The sequence below is a fragment of the Garra rufa genome, chromosome 25 (assembly GCF_049309525.1).
Source record: "Garra rufa chromosome 25, GarRuf1.0, whole genome shotgun sequence".
NCBI classification, from domain to species: Eukaryota; Metazoa; Chordata; class Actinopteri; order Cypriniformes; family Cyprinidae; genus Garra; species Garra rufa.
The window spans coordinates 12,066,240-12,080,134 of record NC_133385.1 but is presented as its reverse complement, the minus strand read 5'-3'; the positions used below and the strand labels follow the sequence as shown (position 1 = coordinate 12,080,134).

Below are 13,895 nucleotides of genomic sequence, written 5' to 3'. Positions count from 1 at the left end.
CATCACGAACACGCCCTTGGGAGAGCCGTCTTCAGGTGGCACAACATTAGCGGGGACAGAAACAGGTGCTACGCTAGAGTTTAATTACTCTCCTCTATCAATAATACAGCGCAAATCCTTGCATGGCTTCAGGCCTCAGCTGTACTGTTGGCCGACTTCTTTCTTCTCTCTTGGAATACGACCATACTACTGTTTCTGCGGTATGCAGTGCATAGACTGAGTGGTATCCACATTTTCTCTATGCATTGAACACCCAGATTTACCATAAAGCGCCATATACACAGTGTTTTTCATGTCCGCAGGTTGAAGCGACCCCAATAACATGATATTTAGCCGCTGTAATGCAAATTTTTCCAGGGGAACTCCACCAAAAAATGTGTGTTACCCCCCAGAACACGATTTTTACCAGGGATCCCCCTTTGAAACACAACTGGGCTAGTTTTGAGTAGCAATTGGGTAGGTTTTGTTGTTAAACCTGGCAAGCCTGAGTATACAATGCATGCGTCGTGGTATGCTCTAAATGGGCGTCGACTGACACAGAAGAGAAGAAATTGTTGAATAAAGTCATAGTTTTGAGTTGCAATTGGGCTGGTTTTGTAGTGAAAACCTGGCAACCCTGAGTATACAATGCATGCGTTGTGGTCTCAAGGAAGAGAAGAAATTGTTGAATAAAGTAGTTATTTTTGTTTTCTTTGTGTATGAAAAGTATTCTCATAGCTTCATAAAATTATAGTTGAACCACTGATGTCACATAGACTATTTTAACAATGCCCTTACTACCTTTTTGAGCCTTGGACATTGCTGTCAGGGTTGCCAGGTTTTCGCAACAAAACCCACTTAATTGCCACTCAAAACTAGTCCAATTGCATTTCAAGCATTTACGTTTTGTTTTTAACAGACGACCCCCTTGAAACACAGTTGGGCTAGCAAGTGAACACAGTTTTGAGTAGCAATTGACCTCAGTGGTTACCCCCCAAAACGTGATTGGGTTAGTTTTGAGTGGCAATTTGACTGTTTTTTTGCGAAAACCTGGGAACCCTGACAGCAATGCAACTACCGCGTTCAAGGCCCAAAAAGATAGTAAGGACATAGTTAAAATAGTCCATGTGACATCAGTGGTTCAAGTATAATTTTATGAAGTTATAAAAATACTTTTTGTGCTCAAAGAAAACAAAAATAACATCTTGATTCAACAATTTCTTCTTTTCCGCGTCAGTCGACACACATTCGGAGAGAATGCATGCATTGTATACTCAGGGTTGCCAGGTTTTCACAACAAAACCCACTCAATTGCCACTCAAAACTAGCCCAATCACATTTCGATGGGGGTCCCACGGTAAAAAAAAAAAAACGCGTTCCGGGGGTAAAATACATGTTTTTTTGGCGGGGTTCTTCTGGTACAATTCGCATTCCAGTGGTAAAATTGGGCTAGTTTTGAGTAGCAATTGGGAAGGTTTTGTTGTGAAAACCTGGCAAGCTCGAGTATATCAACGTCATGGTCCTCTCTGAATGGGTGTCGACTGACACCGAAAAGAAGAAATTGTTGAATAAAAACATTATTTTTGTTTTCTTTGTGCACAAAAGTATTCTCATAGCTTCAAAAATTATAGTTAAACCACTGATGTCACCCTTGCTGTCAGGGTTGCCAGGTTTTCATAACAAAACCTGCACAATTGCCAGTCAAAACTAGCCGCAACCTAGCCCATTCGCGTTTCAAGGGGGTAAAATAGGCTACATTTTTGGCGGGGTTCATCTGGTAAAATTCACATTCCAGGGGCTAAATATCATGTTATTGGGGTTGCTTCAAACCCACGGCAACAGTGTTAAAATAGACAAAATCCGCAAAAACTACAACCCCCCCCCCCCCTCCCCTTGAAACACAGTTGGGCTAGTTTTGAGTTGCAATTGGGTGGGTTTTGTTGTGAAAACCTGGCAACCCTGAGTATACAATGCATGCATTGTGGTCTCTCTGAATGTGCGTCGACTGACATGGAAAAGAAGAAATTGTTGAATAAAGCAGTTATTTTTGTTCTCTTTGCGCATTAAAAGTGTTTTCATAGATTCATAAATTTATAGCCGAACCACTGATGTCACATGGACTATTTTAACTAAGTCCTTACTACATTTCTGGGCCTTGAACGTGGTAGTTGTGTTGCTGTCAGGGTTGCCAGGTACAACAAAACCCACTCAACTGTTACTCAAAACTAGCTCAATCGTGTTTCGAGGGGGTCCCTCTGTAAAAATTGTGTTCCGGGGATAAAATACACGTTTTTGGTGAGGTTCCCCTGGTACAATTTGCATTCCAGGCGATAAATATCACGTTATTGAGGCCACTTCAACCCGTGGACATGAAAAACAACCCGTGCCAACAGCCCAATTTCATGGGAAAACCACAGACTTGGCATCACTGGTTGCTGTAGGGTCAGAAAGCTCTCGGATATTATCAAAAATATCTTAATTTGTGTTCTGAAGATGAACAAAGGCTTACTGGTTTGGAATGACATGAGGGTAAGTAATTAATGACACAATTTTCATTTTTGGGTGAACTACCCCTTTAACTAAATGATAGGAGTCTGAAAGTAATATCTTCCTTCATTACAATGCAAGCATTTACGTTCTGTTGTTGTTTGTTGCGTTTCTGTCTCTCTCTCCATTTCTAACCGTCTGTTTCATTGTGACAGAGCTGGCAAACATCTGCATTCATTTGCAGCACCGTATGCAAATCCATTTCAGGACTCAACAGGTTTATTTTACAGCGTGTGTAAGTGTGAACACCGGCATGTAAGTGCGCTTGAGCGGGAGAATAAAGCTCTCCTGTGCGCTTGGAGACACCGGAGGAATTCTTTATTTTGTGTTGCGCCTCAGGGGAGTCGCTGAGCCTCCTCTTCATGGCCCTGCTCTTCAGACACAGGTGCTCCGCTGTTTGTGTTTTTCACTGTTCTTCCAGGCACTCGTGGTTACGTGTCTTTGTTTTGCGCTCACACACACACATCTCTCGGCCTCCAAAACAAACACACAACTGCACTCGCGCACAGCCCCCCGAAACACAAAAACATTATGCTAATGAGGCAGGCACAGCTGTTCCCGTCTTCTACTCTCTCTCTCTTTCTTTCTCTCAACAACAGTCGCCTAATTTCTCCCGTTCCTTTAAAGAGCCGCCAAGCAGAAACAGTTAATGCAAATATAAGCCTGCGGGAAATAAGGAGTATTTTTACAAATCCGAGCTACCCCTCCTGCCAAAATTTGATGTGTGACTCACGCATTCGGTATTCGGTGTAATGAGAGTGAATCATTCTGCTCCTCACCGAAGCTGACGCCACAGACCACTCTGATACACAGAGACTATTTTAACAGCACATTACATCGAGACGTGCTACACTGTCACTGATGCATTTTGAAGAGCGTGATTATGGTGTCGAATGCAGGTCGCGAAAAAAAGACAAAAAAAATCTGTGGGATTGCACCATGGCCTATATCAAGCAAGACGCATGAATGTGAAATATCTGTGCAATGTGATGCATTTCAGCCAATTATTTAATATTTAATCGAGTTATTTTAATTATAGTTAATATATTTGATATTTAAAGGATTAGTTCACTTCCAGAATAAAAACGTCCTGATAGTTTAATCACCCCCATGTCATTCAAGAAGCTAATGTATTTCTTTCTTCAGTCACAAAGTAATTAAGGTTTTTGAGGAAAACAGTCCAGGATTTTTCTCTATATAGTGGACTTCAATGGCGATCAGCAGGTTAAAGATCCAAATTTCAGTTTCAATGCAGCTTCAAAGGGCTCTACACAATCCCATCTGAGGAATAAGGGTCTTAACTAGCAAAACGATTGGTTATTTTGGAAAAAAAAAAAAAGTAAGTTTATATACTTTTTAATCAGAATTGCTCGTCTTGCACTAGCTGTCAATGCATATGCGCGTCTACGACATGAATTATGTAATCACGTTGGAAAAGTCATGCACGATTAGTTCTTCGTCTGTGCACTTTGGTTCAAAAAGGTATGGTTAGTAGGGCTGGGTATTGTGACCAATTTGGCGATTCGATTCGATTCCTATTTTTATGGTTTCGATTCGATTCAATTCGATTTGATTCAATATCGATTAGCTATCAATGCTGGTAACTGAAACGCTGCACTTAAGTTTATTACTGAAATACACATCTACATTAATAATAGGGTGCACACAGTTGTTTATTTTAAACAACTTTTATTTTAAATGAACACTGTAACAAAAATATATGCATCCATTGTACACAAACTGCAAAATGCGCATTACTGTAAAAAAAATAAAAAGACTGTAAATGTGCAACAGTGAAATCTATTAAGATCTTCAAACATGTTTAAGAAATAAAACATTTTTTCTAAATTCAAAACGTTCAAAACAGGCCCATCATAAAGCCCTTGTCTGCGTATACAAAACATTCTAACTGTCCATAAAACTAACAGTTCTTAACTGCAGCCTAATCATTTTTGATCACCAGATTTTTCTGCAAAAAAAGCAGCTGATGGTGACACCTTCAGGAGGAGAGGTGAATATTCATATCCTCTTACGTGAAGCATGCACATTAAGAATCGATTAGGGGATTTCCCGAATCGATATTGTTGCATTAAACTGAAGATCGATTAAAATCGGCGAATCGATATTTTTTACCCAGCCCTAATGGTTAGGGCAAAAAACTCCATCTCATTTTCTCATTCAACTTCAAAATCTTCCCTTTTTTTGTACAGGCCGTTTGACTTTCTTTGCACGTTTGCTTTGTAAACACTGGGTCGGTATTTCTGCTGACGATGCACATAACCAGCAAAATTGAGCTAGTGCAAGACAAGCATTTGTGGTTAAAAAGTATATAATTTTTTTTTTTTTTTTAGAAAATGACATATAGTTTTGCTAGATGAGACCATTATTCCTCGGCTGGGATCGTGTAGAGCCCTTTGAAGCTGCATTGAAACTGCAATTTAGACATTCAACCCGTTGGCCACCAGTGAAGTCCTATGACGGTGTTTTGGTGCCATGTTAAAAAAAAAAAAAAAAAAAAAAGATCAAGATTACGAGATTAAAGTCATAATATTTTGAGAATAAAGACGAAATTATGAGAATAAAGTCGAAATTACAAGAATGAAGTCAAAGTGTTTTGAGAATAAAGTTAAAGTGTTTCAAGAATAAAGTCAGAATGTTTCAAGAATAAAGTCAATATTACGAGAATAAAGTCGAAATTTTTAAAGAATAAATTCTAAATTATGAGAATAAAGTCGAAGTGTTTTGAGAATAAAGTTGAAATGTTTCGAGAATAAAATCGAAGTGTTTTGAGAATAAAGTTGAAATGTTTCGAGAATAAAATCGAAGTGTTTCGAGAATAAAGTCGAAGTGTTTTAAGAATAAATTTAAAATTACAAGAATAAATTCAAAGTTTTTTGAGAATAAAGTAGAAATTATGAGAATAAAGTCAAAGCGTTTCAAGAATAAATGGTTCGAGAACAAAGTTAAAATTACAAGAATAAAGTCAAAGTGTTTTGAGAATAAAGTAGAAATTATGAGAATAAAGTCAAAGCGTTTCAAGAATAAATGTTTCGAGAATAAAGTTAAAATTACAAGAATAAAGTCAAAGTGTTTTGAGAATAAAATCGAAGTGTTTCGAGAATAAAGTCGAAGTGTTTTAAGAATAAATTAAAAATTACAAGAATAAATTCAAAGTTTTTTGAGAATAAAGTAGAAATTATGAAAATAAAGTCAAAGCGTTTCAAGAATAAATGGTTCGAGAACAAAGTTAAAATTACAAGAATAAAGTCAAAGTGTTTTGAGAATAAAGTAGAAATTATGAGAATAAAGTCAAAGCGTTTCAAGAATAAATGTTTTGAGAATAAAGTTGAAATTACAAGAATAAAGTCGAAGTGTTTTGAGAATAAAGTGTTTTGAGAATAAAGTCTAAATGTTTCGAGAATAAAGTTGAAGTGTTTAGAGAATAAAGTCAAAATGATGAGAATAAAGTCAAAGTGTTTCGAGAATAAAGTAGAAATGTTTCGAGAATAAAGTAAGAAATTACAAGAATAATGTCAAAGTGTTTTGAGAATAAAGTCGAAGTGTTTTAAGAATAAAGTCTAAATGTTTCGAGAATAAAGTCGAAATTACGAGAATAAAGTTGAAGTGTTTTGAGAATAAAGTATTTTGAGAATAAAGTCTAAATGTTTAGAGAATAAAGTCAAAGTGTTTAGAGAATAAAGTCAAAATTATGAGAATAAAGTCAAAGTGTTTCGAGAATAAAGTAGAAATGTTTCGAGAATAAAGTAAGAAATTACAAGAATTAATTCGTAGCAATAACAAGATTAAAGTTATGTTTTGAGAGTATATTGTAACCTTTTGCACATGCAAATGCCCCAGATTGGGAGCTCTCAGCTTTCAAATTGTCTCAGTTTTATAGTGAAATACAAACAATATGTCTATTACAATAACGTGTTTTTCACGCTCTTAAATGTGACGTGACAGATCGCTGTATTCGCCTCAGTTTAAGCACCATGTGGATCAGTCATCTTTCCGATTACACTGAGATATTAGTTTATTTTCATTTTTTTTTTTAAACATTCGTTTCATTGTTTATTTTGTGCTGTAAACTTGAAATAAAGGGGAAAAAGACATTCATCATTTGTATTTCGTGATAAAACTGACATTTATATTAAAAGCAACAAAGCACAAAATGATTGTGAATAGTGGGTGGCTGGCGCGCTACAAATAATAAATAGAAGACATTAAATATTATGTCCAATCATTTACAGTATTATACCATGAATAAAACAGCTTGTCAATAGTCACTTATATACCTCAGAAAAGACAACAGTATAACTTATATTAATGAGTTTAGAACGTTTTATTGTTGCTTTTAATTAAATACATGTGAGGAATGAAATATTGGACGCCACAGACACTTTTGCAAGTTGGCAGTGGAATTTTTACAAAGAAAACAGTATAATTTAATGAAAAGACTGTCTCATTGTAATCAAAAAGACAATTCATTTCCATGAATACAGCGTTCTGTCCCGCCACATTAAAGAGCATGGAAAACACATTATTGCAAGACACATTGTTTGTATTTCACTATAAAACTGACAGATTTTGAAAACTGAGACTTTGTTTTATTAAAAGTACCAAAAGCACAAAGCTTATTGCTATTATTGGGTGGCTAGTGCACTACAAATAGCCCTCATGAACGCAATCGAAGACGTGAAATATTATTTTCAAGCATACTGTCCCTGCTGCGAGTATAACATATGGAATAATTATTGCTGATAATCTCTCAAAATATTATAACTTTGATTACGACGATCTAATTCTTGTAATTTTGACTTTATTCTTGAAACATTTTGAGTTTATTTGCGAAACGTTTGGACTTCATTCTCAAAACATTACAACTTTATATTCGTAATTTCAACCCTATTCTTGAAACATTTCGACTTTATTCTCTAAACACTGAATTTATTCTCGTAATTTCGACTTTATTCTTGTAAAGATATTCATTGTCAGTTGATGGGGAAACTCAAGATGACGTCAAGAAAATAGAAAATAAAATCATTTTTATAAATCTCTTATTCTCACTAAGGCTTCATTTATGTTATTAAAAATACTGAAAAATATATAACATTGTGAGATACCGCTACAACTTAAAACAACCAATATCCAATTGTTTTCTATTTTACTATATTATAAAATGTAATTTATTTCTGCGATGCAAAACTGAATTTTCAGCATTATTACTCCAGTCTTAAGTGTCACATGATCATTATTAATGTTGAATACTGCTTAATATTTTTGTGGAAACCATGATGCTTTTTTATTAATAGAAATTTTAGAACTATAATGCCATTTATTTGAAATAGAAAGCTTTTGTAATGTTCTAAATGTCTTTACTGTTACATTTAATTCATTCAATGCATTCCTGAACAATATAAACATTAATATAGTAATATAGTAATATAGCAATATCAATATAACACGTCCTAATCAGACTACATTATAGTGTCAAGTATTCATTTTGGAAAATAGACCATTCATACAAATTCTTGCATGACTAATGTAATATGAGATTTTTTGGATTTATCAGCTGTAAAACGCCAATATAAAGTCCACATTAATACACAGACCAATGATACACCAAGTTTGTGCTTGTTTTCATTCAAACTTGTGCGAGTTGTGCTCAGACACCTGTTGTTAGCAGCAGTTACAGACTGTTAACCTCAAGATGAGCCAGTCAACCTTCACAAGCACTGAGCTTCTGCCACTGTCACTAAACCATTTGCTTTAATATCTCAAATAAAACTTAGCAGCAGCAAACAGCTTTCAGTTTTTGGAGTGCATTGACCAGAAGGTAAGAAATATGCATGTTATTAGGATAAATATTATTTTAAGACTAACGTTACATATGAAATATTTAGAAATGTATGGGATAGTTTAGTACCTTATAGAGTGGAATAAAAACAAACACCTGGGTAATTAGTATTTTTATAATTCAATTGTCATAAATCTATAGTGATTTAAAAGCTTCGTATCTTTATTTTTGTACGTTAGTTAAGCACTAGTGTTGACAGCCAGAGCTTACACAGTTGTTTAATAAGATTTATCTTGCGCATTTCACCATCTAAAGACATTAAAACGAATGTAATAAGTGTAAAAATAAGACACGCTGATAACTGTTAGAAGAAGATAAGAGAATAACAGCGTTCAGAGCTCATAAAAACATCTCACGTACCGTTTAAATGTAGAACGAGAAGCGGGAGTTTCGCAGTGGGTGCTGGGTAATGTAGTCGTTTTATTGCAAGCTTAACGCGATTCTCTATGGGAAACCGGAGTAAGGAAAACTACAACCTGTTTCCTGAGGGAATGTTTCTGTGTTATGAGGAAAAAGGGGGAAGGGATATATGGTTCCGTCGTTTTCTTTTTTTCTTTCTTAGTTTGATTAAAAATAACAAAAGAAAAAAGCTAACTGTACTACTAGCTCTTATTTTTATGCCTATTTGCTATATTTCTCAATTTCCTATGTAACATTTGACAACATGTTTATATTTTACAACTACTAAAATTAACCAAACTTAATGTTTGTTTTTGTTTTATATTTCACACAGTTCTCTGCAAAAAAGATGTCCTTACAGCCTCTGACTGCTGTGAACTGTGCTGGCCTTGTTCAACCGGCCTTCTCCTTATTAGAGCTGGAGGGCGATGTTTACCTCTTTGGTCAAAAGGGCTGGCCGAAACGCTCATGTCCAACTGGGGTATTTGGTGTACGCATAAAAAATGGAGAACTTAAGCTGCGTGCCATTTCATTTTCAAACAACTCTTGCTATCTCCCTCCCCTCCGATGTCCTGCGATAGCTCATTTTGAGCCTCATGATGGCCGCCCTGAGTGTTACCTCATTCATGGTGGCAGAACACCCAACAACGAGTTGTCTTCGAGTCTCTACATGTTGAGCGTAGACAGCAGAGGATGTAATCGCAAAATCACATTGCGTTGTCAAGAAAAAGAGCTTGTTGGAGACATCCCTATCGCTCGTTATGGTCACACACTTAGTGTGATCCATAGCCGTGGAAAGAGCGCTTGCGTTTTGTTTGGTGGCAGGTCCTACATGCCCCCTACCGAAAGGACCACGGAGAACTGGAACAGCGTGGTGGATTGTCCACCACAAGTTTTTCTTATTGATCTAGAGTTTGGTTGCTCAACGGCTCACACTCTCCCCGAGCTCACGGATGGCCAGTCGTTTCATGTAGCTCTTGCGAGAGAGGACTGTGTCTACTTCCTGGGTGGCCATATCCTCAGCTCTGATTGTCGACCGCCTCGTTTGGTCCGCCTACGTGTGGAGCTTCTCCTAGGAAGCCCTGTCCTCACCTGTAGTGTCCTTCAAGAAGGTCTCGCCATTACCAGCGCCATAGTCGCTCCCGTTGGCTATCATGAGTATATTGTTTTCGGCGGCTACCAATCTGAGACTCAAAAGCGCATGGAGTGTACATACGTCGGCCTGGACGATGTCGGAGTCCACATGGAGCCTCGCGAACCTCCGGAGTGGACCGGCGAGGTAACCCACAGCCGTACTTGGTTTGGTGGCAGCCTGGGCAAAGGAAGTGCATTGCTTGCAATCCCCTCAGAAGGAAACCCAACCCCACCAGATGCCTACCATTTCTACCAGGTGAACTTCAAGAAGGAACAGGATGGAGAAGCAGCAACTCAGGGATGCAGCCAGGAATCCACTGATTTTGAAGACTCTGCTCCTTTGGAAGACTCTGAGGAGCTCTACTTTGGTCGAGAACCTCATGAGTTGGAGTATAGCAGTGATGGAGAAGGTGACACGTATAATGAGGATGACGAGGAGGATGAATCTCAGACAGGCTATTGGATCAAGTGCTGCCTCACCTGCCAGGTAGACCCCAACACCTGGGAGCCCTACTACTCTACGGAGCTCACCAGACCTGCCATGATCTTCTGCTCCAGAGGTGAAGGTGGACATTGGGTCCATGCCCAATGCATGGAGCTCCCTGAAAGCCTGTTGCTTCAGCTCTCTCAAGGCAACAGCAAGTACTTCTGCTTGGATCACGGAGGCCTGCCCAGGCAGGAGATGACTCCACCACGACAGATTTTGCCAGTGAAGAGAGTCCCAATGAAGATGGCCCATCGCAAGGCTCCAGTTTCGATGAAAATGACCCCAGCTAAGAAGAGCTTCCTGCGAAGACTTTTTGACTGAATTGTTGATCTGTTATATATCATAAAGTGTTTTAATTGTTTTATATTAACAGAAAATTGGATTGTGTTTTTTACAGGAACAACAGTAATGTATCGTAATTGAATGAATATGCTTATTGCAGTTTTAAGAAACTAAAACATTTTGTACAAGCCTTGTTTGTTATTGCTAAGCTGATGATTTATAGCTTCCTTAAAATGTGTGGGGAAAGCTTGTGGAGTGTGTTTTTTCTGATTAAATAAAGAGAGATCATTTAAATGTTTTAACTAATATAGATTTTTATATACAGTTGAAGTCAAAAGTTTACATACACCTTGCAGAATCCGCAAAATGTTACTTATTTAACCAAAATAAGAGGGATAATACAAAATGCATGTTATTTTTTATTTAGTACTGACCTGAATAAGATATTTCACATAAAAGACATTTACATGTAGTCCACGAGAGAAAATAATAGAAAATAATAAATAATAGTTAACAGTTAAACTACCCGCTGTTCTTCAGAAGAACCTTTAGATCTTACAAATTCTTAGGTTTTTCAGCATTTTTGTGTATTTGAACCTTTTCCAACAATGACTGTGATTTTGAGAACCATTTTTTCAGACTGAAGACAACTGAGGGACTCAGTTATGCGACTATTAGAGAAGGTTCAAAGGAAACACAATACATTAAGAGCCGCATCCAAACTTTTGGAATTTGAAGATCAGGGTAAATTTAACTTATTTAATTTAATTAATTAATTAATTAATTGTCTTCTGGGAAACATGCAAGTATTTTCTGTAGTTTCTGAAGGGCAGTACTAAATGAAAAAAATATATTTAGGCAAAATAAAAAAAAATTACACGTCTTCATTCTGTTCAAAAGTTTTCACCCCCCAGCTATTAGTGCATCATGTTTCCTTCATATAGGCAAAACACACAAAAATGCTGAAAAACCAAAGAATTTATGGGACCTGAAGGATTTTCCTGAAGAATAGCAGGCAGTTTAACTGTTCAGGACAAACAAGGGACTCATGAACAACTATCACTAAACAAAAAAACACAGCTGTGGATCATTCGGGTAACAACACAGTATTAAGAATCAAGCATATGTAAACTTTTGAATGGGGTCATTTTTATAAATTCAACAGTTATTTTCTCTTGTGGACTACATGTAAACACCTTTTACAGTATGTGAAATTTCTTATTCAGGTCAATACTAAATAAAAAATAACATGCATTTTGTATGATCTCTCTTACTTTGGTAAAATAATTAACATTTTGTCTGAACTACTGTGTTTTTCTCCATGCACATACAACACACAAGCACAAAAAAGATCTCAACTTGATTTTTGGATTGATTGATTTATTTTTTATTATTTATCAAAATCAAAGAAAGTCAATACAATTACACACAATCTGTTTAAGAAAACAAAGTATGAATTCATGAATTACAACAATCACTGTAATGCTCTCACAAAATAATGAAAGAAACAATAGTGATGGGTCAAGAACATTACCAGTGCATTTGTGCAAGTCTACAAAACATTTATTTATTTATTTTCTTTTTACCAATATGAACTGTGCAATGCAGTGTTTTATTTAAAATAAAACTAAAGCTATTTAAACACTGATCATATGACAATTTTAGCATTTGAACCAGTTATATAATGTTCAAGAAAACATAAATCAATAAATTCAAGACAAAGAAACCAGTCAAATCAATTCACAAAGAAATCAATCAATTGAAAAAGAAACTAAAATGCATTTTATAAAGTGGATCACTAAAATCCTGTCAGTTAAAAAGAGCACAATAAACCCAACTATTTAAATCTAGCGTGATTAAATGAAATAAGAGACACATGATTAATAAACTGAGGTACAAGTTTGAATGAATATGGCACACATCTCTAAACACATAGCAATAAAGAAATTCTGACAATAGCCAAGAGGTGCTATGGTGTAAAAGACATATTTGAAAATGTGTTTGTGAGATGGTATGGTGCAAATGTCCTGTGATGTTAAAGACTGAGGTAGATTATGGGGTAAATGTATGTAAATGTGCAAATGCTGTAGCATAGTGTCTATGGGTGTTCATAGCCATTTGTGGACCAGTTGAGTAGCACCAAAATACTGCATTGTTAAAATAACCCCCTTTTTTTCTAGACCTTCGGCAAAGGAGACAATTTGTGTTTCCTAATTTCATTTTGTCTTTGTCCCGTGTGATATATTAATATGGCCGTCGTAAATGTGGGGCTCCTTTAACTCAATTTCAGTGACTTACAACTCCCTCATACGTTTTCATAAATAACCCTTCTGTATGGATTCGTGAAGGTGTCACAACCTGGCAATACAATAAAATCCCTCATATTTCACCAGCAGAAAGAGATAAAACACAGACAATTTGCCTGTAAAAGCTGGGGAGCAAAAAAAAAAGACCTGCCCTTACAATTTTATCTCTGCCATAAAGCAGTTTAGCGCACGTTTATGCACTGGCTTCGAAAAAATAATGAAGCGAATAATAAAGCCATTTCATATGATATCACATCTCATCCCAAGAAATAAAATCAATTACTTAACAATATTTTCATTAGCAAGAAAGAAAGTCAATCAAAAAGAGCTCAAAAATCTGGAACCTCAAGAGCTACATCAACTTCATCCTGGATCTCTTCTGGGTTGGATGTGGCTTGCATTGCTTTGGCTAAATTCTTGTGAGCCTCCATGAACTTCTGAAGCTTAAAACTCTGGAACCTCAAGAGCTACATCAACTTCATCCTGGGTCTCTTCTGGGTTGAATGTGGCTTGCATTGCTTTGGCTGAATTCTTGTGAGCCTCCATGAACTTCTGAAGCTTAAAACTCTGGAACCTCAAGAGCTACATCAACTTCATCCTGGGTCTCTTCTGGGTTGAATGTGGCTTGCATTGCTTTGGCTGAATTCTTGTGAGCCTCCATGAACTTCTGAAGCTTAAAACTCTGGAACCTCAAGAGCTACATCAACTTCATCCTGGGTCTCTTCTGGGTTGGATGTGGCTTGCATTGCTTTGGCTAAATTCTTGTGAGCCTCCATGAACTTCTGAAGCTTAAAACTCTGGAACCTCAAGAGCTACATCAACTTCATCCTGGGTCTCTTCTGGGTTGAATGTGGCTTGCATTGCTTTGGCTGAATTCTTGTGAGCCTCCATGAACTTCTGAAGC

General features: G+C 36.7%; 1 protein-coding gene across 1 annotated transcript; it reads left to right on the top strand.

Moving 5' to 3' along the window:
- Nucleotides 1-9,126: 9,126 nt before the first annotated feature.
- rag2 (recombination activating gene 2) lies at nucleotides 9,127-10,742 on the top strand. Its single transcript, XM_073832156.1, has one exon. It carries the CDS (start codon nucleotides 9,132-9,134, stop codon nucleotides 10,722-10,724), a length of 1,593 nt encoding a protein of 530 aa, XP_073688257.1. The 5' UTR covers nucleotides 9,127-9,131; the 3' UTR covers nucleotides 10,725-10,742.
- Nucleotides 10,743-13,895: the final 3,153 nt, after the last annotated feature.